The sequence below is a fragment of the Limulus polyphemus genome, unplaced genomic scaffold (genome assembly GCF_000517525.1).
Source record: "Limulus polyphemus unplaced genomic scaffold, Limulus_polyphemus-2.1.2 Scaffold10429, whole genome shotgun sequence".
NCBI classification, from domain to species: Eukaryota; Metazoa; Arthropoda; class Merostomata; order Xiphosura; family Limulidae; genus Limulus; species Limulus polyphemus.
Window position 1 is genome coordinate 6905 of NW_013676039.1, and position 10178 is coordinate 17082.

Below are 10178 nucleotides of genomic sequence, written 5' to 3' on the forward strand. Positions count from 1 at the left end.
TAAAAATAATCACATAAATATTAGAACTGTGAAGAATTTAATTAATTTCCTTTAAAACACAGATTTTATTAAAATATATTGGAAGCTTTAAGTTTTAAAAGATGTGTGGAAATTCCAGGTGTTTCGTTTTCTTTTAGTTTAGAAAGAAGTTTTATCAATTAAAAGATTCAAGATTGTTTAGTGATGGAAGTGCTTGCCAGATTTCTAGTACAATAAATATATACATCACAAACTGTGAAATAGATCTAACCTATTCTTCAATAATCACATATTGTCAAGGGTTAATAAACCTCTTTGGTGTTTCTGAACTCTTCCAAAGAAGTTGTCACTGAAGAGTTACTTCAGCTTGTAATAATATTTTCTTTAGTGAAATTAGCCATGTAGAGAAACAGAAGTAATTTGAGGGGAGGGGGTAGATAGTACTTCGCATTGCAAAGGGAAATGGATCTGTGATCCTAAAGACTGGCATTTCAGACAGCATTGTTAATGTTTTAAGGATTTGTGTATGAATTTCTTTGTTTATTTATAGAATTTGTTTGTCTGTTTGAAGTTAAGCACAAAGCTACACAATGGGTTATCTGTGCTCTGACCACCACGGGTATCGAAACCCTGATTCTAGCGTTGTAAGTCCGCAGACATAAAACTGTGCTACTGCGGTGCCTTAGTTTTACCAATGGTAAGAAAAACAACTCTGGGGAAAGGAAGTAGAAACTTGAAGATAAAACGTATCATTACTAATTCATATTAAACGTGTAATTAATCTAATGAAAAATAGGGTTGCTATACTGCAAGGCCATTAATCTTAATAAAATATCTGTTACATATATGGAATGTAACTGAAGTTTTACTAGACGAAATATTGGCTGAGATGATTCATTTTATTCAAACTATGTTCCTACACTTTTCAACCAACTTCCTCAATACATGTTCCAAATATATTAACATAAAAAATATAATATAAATATAAAACCTTGATATTTGAATACAATCTCATTAAATGAATATGGATGTTCATGATAGTAAGAAAAAGTGTTTAGAATAAATAAAAGACGGTAAAATATTATCGACTATTGGTTTGTTTGTTTTGACTTTCGCGCAAAGCTACACGAGGGATATCTGCGCTAGTCGTCCCTAATTTAGCAGTGTAAGACTAGAGGGAAGGCAGGTCGTCATCACCACCCACCGTCAACTCTTGGGCTACTCTTTTACCAACGAATAGTGGGATTGACCGTCACATTATAACGTTCCCACGGCTGAAAGGGCGAGCATGTTTGGTGTAACGAGGATTCGAACCCGCGACCCTCAGATTACGAGTCAAGCGCCCTAACCAACCCATGCCGGGCCGTGTAAAATTCTTATCAATGCTATAAGTGTAGCTACCAGTTTGGGCGGAATGTATAAGAAGTTCATTTCGATATCATTTACAATTTCATAAGTAATGTAAACCAACAAAAATTAATCGATTATAGAAATGATATGTACTTTCTCTGTCCTGTTCAAAAGCCTTGTTATTGTAAATTACATAGCTTATGGAAAGCCTGCAGGAAAGAGTAGTAAGCATTGAACAAAGCAATGTTACGATAAAGTCTGTATCAATAGGAATTGTCATGTTTAAACTACAAAACCGTTTTAATATAACGTGTTGAACCACTGAATTACTATGATGCACCTAACTAGTAGTTTAACGTTTCTGTTACAGTTTATTTTATGGTAAAGTTTCTATACTAGTTACTCAGATATATTAAACGCTCGTAAACAGGACTTGTACAATATTTCAAGAGTTTATTTTTTTTACTGTCAATTTTAAACTCGTTATTCAGATGGCGCTTGTATAGTAAAGAGAGCCTGATGAAAGGATTGGTTCAACTGTTTATTTTGTACTTTCAATTGTAAATTCGCTATTCAGATAACACTCGTAAAATAAACAGGGCCTGTAAAATACATTCGTCAAAAAACCTCACTTACAAACCAATAACACAGACCTGCAATGGTTTTACTGTCTTGAAATTCCTGTATGCTGAATCAGAAAATGATATCCATATTTCTCCATCACGTACAGAATTTTCACAAAACGTCATAACGTAATACATAAAAGAAAGACCACAACACGTAGTTTTGAGACTACAAAACGTAGACTTAAAAAAAAAAATCAGGATGAATAAGGATGCATATTCGTTTGGCGTCAATATTCTTCCCTTTTCTTCAGTTTGTTTGTATTTTTGTTAACAAACATAATAATAAAAAATGTTCATTGTGGTAAACGAAATAATAATTTGATATACGTAAGAGTTTATTTTCTTCCCGATTTGTAAAAAATTCTTACATGATAGAAAAAAAATAGAATATTATTTTCGAAATCTGCCGTAGCTGAATTATGTAATTAATTAGTCAGTTGTTAAGGTGATGTAAATTGTCATGTAAATATCAAAAATAAAGTAGTAACACACATTATTAGCCTGTTGACTGAGTCAACGATTCCTGTATATTAGAGTGTAGCCTGGTGACTTATGTAGTTTTAGTTGTTTAGTACAGATTTAAACAAAATATTAGGGATCATTGTGTTTTTTGTATAGTTCTTATTTCCCAATATTTAGTTGAAAATTTTAAATCTTGTAATCCTTCAAATCTGTATAGAACATATTTCTAAAAAACGTCATTGACGTCGCTACATATATTGTACAGACCAACGTTTCTGGTTTTATAGATATCCCAGAATGCTTTTGTTTTTCATATAAAGAGTTTCAATGTTTTCCGTTTAGCCCAATAGAAATGTTTTGTAGATAAGGAGTAATGTGCGTTATTCACTACAATACTAACCTGTTACTTTATACTGAGTCAATTCTTGGTCAATAATTATTAATAACAAGATCTAATATACAAGTGAAGAACAAAAATCATTTCTAATTCGATGATGAAAGTGGAAACTAAATAATTAATAATAAACAGGACCAAATCCACGAAGATGTCGGCTTGGTTACAGCTAGACTTCAACCTCTCCAGCGTTCAGAAATACGCATCAGATTTCGTTTCTTTTCACGGGTCAGTTTGATTCGATCTGCACACGTTTTTCGACAGTCCTTACACCGAAAAAAGCCTCATATTTCGTAATCGATGATACTGGAGAGGAATTTTTCTTATGTTTGTCACCTTTACGTGTCGATATTTCTCCGGGAAAAAAAATATGTATTTTTAAGAGTCTATTGGGTAAATATCACCTCATTGTTTCAACTCGGAGGTTTCAACTAATATTAACATGCCTCGTTACGTTTATGTATTTAATGAATACCTATTTTTAAAATGCATACATCTTGTAAAGTTTAATTTTTATTTTGATTTTTTATTCCACCTCAGTTTTTAGTTTCAATTATTTTCTGGCTATATTGTTGAAAATCTGATATAAATACGATCTAGGTTTGCACATTTACTTTGTTATAAAGTAAATACGATCTAGGTTTGCACATTTACTTTGTTATAAAGTAAATACGATCTAAGTTTGCACATTTACTTTGTTATAAAGTAAATACGATCTAGGTTTGCACATTTACTTTGTTATAAAGTAAATACGATCTAGGTTTGCACATTTACTTTGTTATAAAGTTTGATTTTGTTGCAAATGTTTTCGACTGAATAGCGTGAATTTTGAAAAATAACATCAAGCAATTTTACCAGTTCTATAAATACTTTTAGATCCTTAACATCTTGAACATTAAGACTTGAATCCATTTTTAGCTTGATTTTTCTCTTTACAACAGTTCTCTGTGTGTTATAGTTTCTTAATTAAAACGTATTTAGTTTACAAAATATTATAAATATGATGTAGAAGAAACGAAGTACTAGACACATAACTTGTAAACTCTGAGTGGTTAAGTCTAGAAAGCGCCAAATATATGCTAATTATGTGATAGTTATATGAGTCTTGATCAAACTTCAACATTTATTTCTGAACATGATGGCGTTAGAACACCGAAACATGTAGAGTTGTTTTAGGATTAGTCCCTGTTTCTAATAATTTTTCTATTGTTCAATTATTTTAACGTTGTACTTCCCTTAGTTGTATATCAAATAGAATAGGTCGTAAGATAGTCTTTACTCATAAATACCTGGCTTTGGATCCTGTTATAGGTTGTGTATTTAAATAGTGATTCAGTTCTGGTGCTAGTCCATGATGGATATTGGCCAAGAAATGATACTCCAAAAACAAAAGCCAGAACTATATCGATTGTCCTCGCTACAGACACGGTTCCAGCATCTTCTAATTTCAGCGCAGTTGTGAAGAAAAACTGTGCACATGTTCCAAAGAGTCCACAAAAAATTATAAGAACTCCATCCTTTCCACAAGTAGGAATACTAAACTTACTCACAATAAAGAGATACACCAAACCAAAGGTAATGGATGGAATGGAAACTGCGCATATAATTACGGGTGCTGGGGTTTTCTGTATTTTTCGCATGGATACCAAGACCAAGGCTGCCGATATACACGAGCATAACGCCATAATAGAACCCTGGAGGCGATGTGCTGAGCTAACCTTGTCTGTTAAAGTAACTCCAAATAAGAAAGATGGTCTAGATATAAGAATTACACCTGTTAATGACATAATAACTATGAATACTTGAAATAGACCACATGGTTCTTTCAGCAAAATACAGGCAAAAATAACCACTAACGCTGGGCTGCTAAATATTATAGTTGAAGCATCCGCCAACGGAATCAGTTGGAGGGGGTAGTAACCTGTTCCTATGGTAATTGCTCCAAACACTGCTCGTAGACAAAGAATCCATCTCTCTCCTTCAACTCCTAAAAATGAATTTCTGGTATAGATAACGACTGGTACGTATGATAATAACTTCGGATAACGAAAATCTCGATGGGATTCACACTGGTTACAAAGGCAACAATAAATGATACAGTTGCAGCAAATATTCCAGACATCAGAGAGCACAAATAACACCTAGAAATGGAACTTTACACAATCTCTGACTGTTTTTTTCAGAAGTGTTGACTTGATATGTTGACAAAATGTCCAAACTGTCTTCGTTCATTGAAGTTTCAGTAAAGATTTCACGAAGTTCAACATCTTGATAACGTAAATATTTGTTCTTCATTCTTACTGCTCACCAGCCAGCTGTAAAATCTGTAATAAAGCATATGCAATCATCTTCAATGATTTATATTTCATTTCAAATGTACTCAAAAGAAACATTGAAAAGTGCACTTATTCACAAAAGGAAGAACAGCTTTATTAACAAAAATAAACACGTTAATGTAACGTACACGAATTTAACAACAAATAATGAAACTAGAAGTTTCCGGTGAAAACTTACCCTTTGTACAGTCCTTCGACTCATAAATGCACACTAGCTGTATAAGTAACTCCATGCTCATCTACAAATCATACGAATGTGCAAAATGGCTTTTAAAATGTGTTTCTATGCTTTGTTCCTCATCATAGGGAACATGATAACAGCTGGGATTTCATTAGGACACAATGTAGAGAGGAACTGATTAATATTATTATGATGACGTTTTTAATGGACTGTTACTATGTACGTTTAAGTGTATGTACGTTCTACTATAGATAGCCTCATTTAGGATGTCATTGGATCATGTAGGGGAAGAATGAACTGTACAATATATGGCAGGAAATTACAAGATACACATTAGTAAAAGACTGAATTCAGCATATGAATAAGTGTAAGAAAAGAAACCAACTAGGATTCCTTCAGTAAAAAGGCGAGCCTAGTGCCAAATCCAGGGTCCTTATAGGCATACGGAGAATGTGGCGTTGTGAAGGTACTTTTTAGTTGCAAGTTTGTGGTGCAAGTCCCCTCTTTAAGGCTCTCACTCTAAATACGGCCACGGGAGAGACAGCAAGAAACAGTACCTTGAAGGAAAGTAGTGGTTATAAGAGGAGGGGTTTTTTCGTTGGAATTTATTACAGACCACCAGATAAAACTGATGCGATTAATGATAAACTCTACAGTGAGATAAAGAATTCATCTGTTAGTGAGGTTAAAATTTGAAAAAAAAATTTATATCAGGCATATATACTGGGAAATATAAGAGTCAAATCATGAAAGAGACAGGTTTTTAAAAACTATTCAAGATGGAAGAATCTTATTTTAGATATATTGTTAACTTCTAATACAGAATTTGGCGGAATGAGACAAGAATTATCTTCTGTGAATTGGGCAACGGAATTAACTGGAGACACTGATCAAATGTGGAAAGATTTTAGAAGTAAATTTTTAAATGTTCAACCTAGGCATGTTCCTTATAGAAAAGAAACAGTGGCTGCAAGTAAAAAAAACAAATTGGTTTATAAAAGGTATAATGGATAAAAGTAAAGAAAATTAATTATAGATCAAGTGGCAACAATGACTGGATATTATAAAAAAGTTGCTGAAACGGGAAATTAGGAAATAAAAACTGTATATAAAAAGGTTAGCTGTAAAATGTAAAATTTAATACTAAGGATTTATTTAGATATGTTAATGGTTAGCAAACAATGGTAGAAAGGGAATAAGGTTTTTGAAGGGTGATACAGTAATGGTTATATATATGATGATTATGAGATAGCTGTATTACCATGTTCTAGTTTTATCGATTTTTACAAATGAATATTTAAGTAATATTCCTCAACCTAAACAGATATTAGACGGACACAAGATTGAATAGGATGATCATATTAATTATAAGCTTATTAAGAAAAACTGGAAATAAAAAATATGATAAGGTACCTAGATCAGATGATATGTATCTTAGGGTTTTGAAGGAGGTTAAGAATTGGATGTGTGAATCATTTGGTGGTATTTTTCTAAGTCTTTGAATAGAGAGCAGGTACCAGAAGATTAGATTGAAAGATGATTCTCATCTTCAGATAAGGAACTATCTGCAAGCACATTCGCATTGCTATCGCCTGCTAATAAACCAGAGACGTGGCTATTATCCTTGGTTATATACATACAATTTTAAGGACAACAAAGGACCTGCTAGTCCATGTAGGCTGTCTCATCAGCTATATTAAAGTATGAAATAAAAGTAAAATGATCAAAGGTAGCCCTTATCATTCAAATAGTTATTTAGGCTTCCCTTAACTCCCTTAAATTAACTGCATCTCTCACATCTGGAGGCAGCACATTCCAAAGGCCAACACCCTGTTAGAAAATTAAAACTGTCTTAGCTGAAGATGACAAATATTGTGCCAAAATTTAACTATGTACCTTAGTCTTATCATTATATTATCGAAAACAGATGATACATCAACACTATTTTTTCCTTTTATAATGTTTTGTGGCACCTTATCAAGTGCTTTCAAAACAGCCAGATACTACAAATACAAACTCTTCCCGCATCTACGTAAACAAGTAACCTCTTCAATGAATGTCAAAAGATTAGTAAGGGAAGACATTCCCCTAGTGAAACCATGTTGACTATCGAACAAAATTTTAAACTTCGTTAAATGACTTTTTCAAAGCATCTTTTATCAGAATTTCAAGAACTTTTCTATCGCTCGATTTAGATTAACAGGCCTATAGATACTGGGGCAATTTTAATTACCTACGTTGAAAAGAAGAGTGACATTAGCCAACATGATTCTGATAATAATCCCGTTTCAATTATTCAGAGTGTAGACCAACAGTTATTACGTAGACGAAAAGGTCACAGGTGTGGTCAGGTGGCGGGCAGTTATTGTTGTCATAGTGGCATAAGATAATTCAAGGAAAAGCAAGATATTTATTAGCTTTAATTGATTCTCACGTTTTTTAGGTATCCACACTACTTACAAATTTATCTTGAATAAATTATCAACCTTTAAAGTTCTTTATGAGTAAGAAACAACGACCATTAGAAGCTCAGGGATGTGGTAAGTGAAACTACACACCTTATAATTATTCCACATTGTGGATTACGTATGAACTACATTATGCGAAAAGGGATGTAGTAAGTGAAACTACACACCTTATGATTATTCCACATTGTGGAATAAGTATGAAGTACATTATGCGAAAAGGTAATTGTGAAAGGAAAGAAAATATTATATAACAAAGGTAAGAAACATCTATTGATGACACTCAAAGTGTAAATAATTCCATTAAAATAGATATCTTTAGCAAGATCGATGAACCAAATATTTTTAATTCGATGCTCTTAGTGAAAATGAATCCAAGAAAAGAGACTCCACTGATGATGCTCTGTGTGTAAATAGTTTCAAAGAAATCAGTAGCTGTGATGAAGACTCTCAAAATAAATGTAATGAAAAATTAAATACTGGAAAAAAAGAAGTCTTACAGAATACAGCAGCTTGTTTGAAATTTATTTACAAGTCTTAGCTGATGACATCAGAAAATAAGTTAAAAACTCACGAACTGGTATCTAAGGGAAATTAACTGAGCGAAGCTAACAATTTCTTCTGAGCAAATTTTTGGCGTTGCAGTAGAGAAACAGCTTAGAGAAGAATATTTTAAACTATTATCATTGTACTGGTAACTGAAACAGTCCTCATTCACAAATCGGTTGTTCAACCCAACGAAAATTAATTTATGGTCTGGAATCTGTTAAATCAGCTTTGAAAAAAGAGGAAACTTTTTTTTTATCATTTTAGGATGTGAAAGCTCGATTGATGATGATGCACTCACTAAGTAACAAATTAAAGGAGAACACAAGTATTTATGTGTAACTCTTAAAAAATACTAGATTAAATGTGTGTTTGTAACGTTTATACATTAATAACTTATAAATTCTTTGACGTTGCGGTATGGCAGTCATGATTGGATTTTTAAAGATTCATTGTGTAATGAATTCCAATAAGCCAAGTAGGACCTTTTCATGACTTGATTGCCATGTTGTTAACTGAAGTATGGGAGTGAGGCATGTCTGGACATGCTATAGACGCAGAGGGTATGAACGAAATATTAATATATATATATATATATATATATATGATCAATTATTGAATATTGTCTGAGTGGTGGTTATAAAACATTAGCATTAAGGTCATATAATCATCACCTGGGCAAACTTATGAAATATGAATGTCAGAGACTATGATATCATACAATATGGCTGCACATGTCATATGCTCCATCATCTGTCAGCCACCATTCTCAAGTTGGGTGTTGGTGGTTGGTTACGACAAGTAGGCGTTGCACCTGTCATTCCAATTTCACCTATTCTACAGACGTAAGACCTACTTTATAACAGTTGTTTTTCTTTCTAAATAATTAAAATTATTCCTTTAAGAAATAAAACCAAATTACAGCTCTTACAATAAAAGAATAGTTGGACTTTTTCAATCTCAAATGTAAAACACAATTGATCTGACACTTTTATAATAAAATTCAAAAACAACAATCTTATGTTGGCATAAAATATTAACGTCATGCATATACAGTATTTTTATATATTTTTTGTTCAATATTTTTTGAAAGGACAACAGAAGAACAAGAAGGTTTTCTCGTTAATTTTTTTTATTTTGTAAAATACTCAGATTGTAACAATGTAAGCACATGATGTAGGGATATAAGTTGTGTAATTAAAGTCAGTTATTAAACACAAACTTACATATTAGCAAGAATATACTGTGAAACGTTTCATTATAGGTTTTAGTTCATTATAGAGAAGTATAATAAACAGGGGTGTCGAACCTGTACCTAAAGAAGCCACGTCAGTGGGAGTCGTCAGAGACTGAAGAACAAAGATGTCGTTTCAGGACTTGCGAGGCGAGTATAAATAGGATATTATTTTCTGTAAAATAAATTAAATCACAAATTAACGTTTTCAAAACTAAGTATATAACACTTATAATTTTATGTTTTGTTAAAAAATAATAATAACTGATCGGATATTACATTTTATATTGTTTTCTTTAATTATGTTTCTCTGCATAAAATTTCGATTCACTTGTAAATACAAACACAAAAAGGTTAGGTCTGTGGTGCTAGATTGCTGAGACGTCTAATTACTATAACTTCTTATATTAAGACACAAATAATTCACACCGCACACTTAGCTTCACTGTGGTTCAGTCGCTAGTCTGAGTGCTTCTAACGTTTAACTTCTTATATTAAGACACAAATAATTCACACCGCACACTTAGCTTCACTGTGGTTCAGTCGCTAGTCTGAGTGCTTCTAACGTTTAACTTCTTATATTAAGACACAAATAATTCACACCG

At 32.5% G+C, this 10178-nt stretch overlaps 1 protein-coding gene across 1 annotated transcript; it reads right to left on the reverse strand.

Moving 5' to 3' along the window:
• Window positions 1-4100: 4100 nt before the first annotated feature.
• On the reverse strand, window positions 4101-5349 carry LOC106476383 (solute carrier family 35 member G1-like; the record flags this gene model as incomplete). Its single annotated transcript, XM_013937043.1, has 2 exons — window positions 5326-5349; window positions 4101-4880 (listed from the first exon to the last, which is right to left on the reverse strand). Coding segments are annotated over exons 1-2 (804 nt in total), but the record flags the coding sequence as incomplete, so codon positions are not given.
• Between the last annotated feature and the right edge of the window lie 4829 nt (window positions 5350-10178).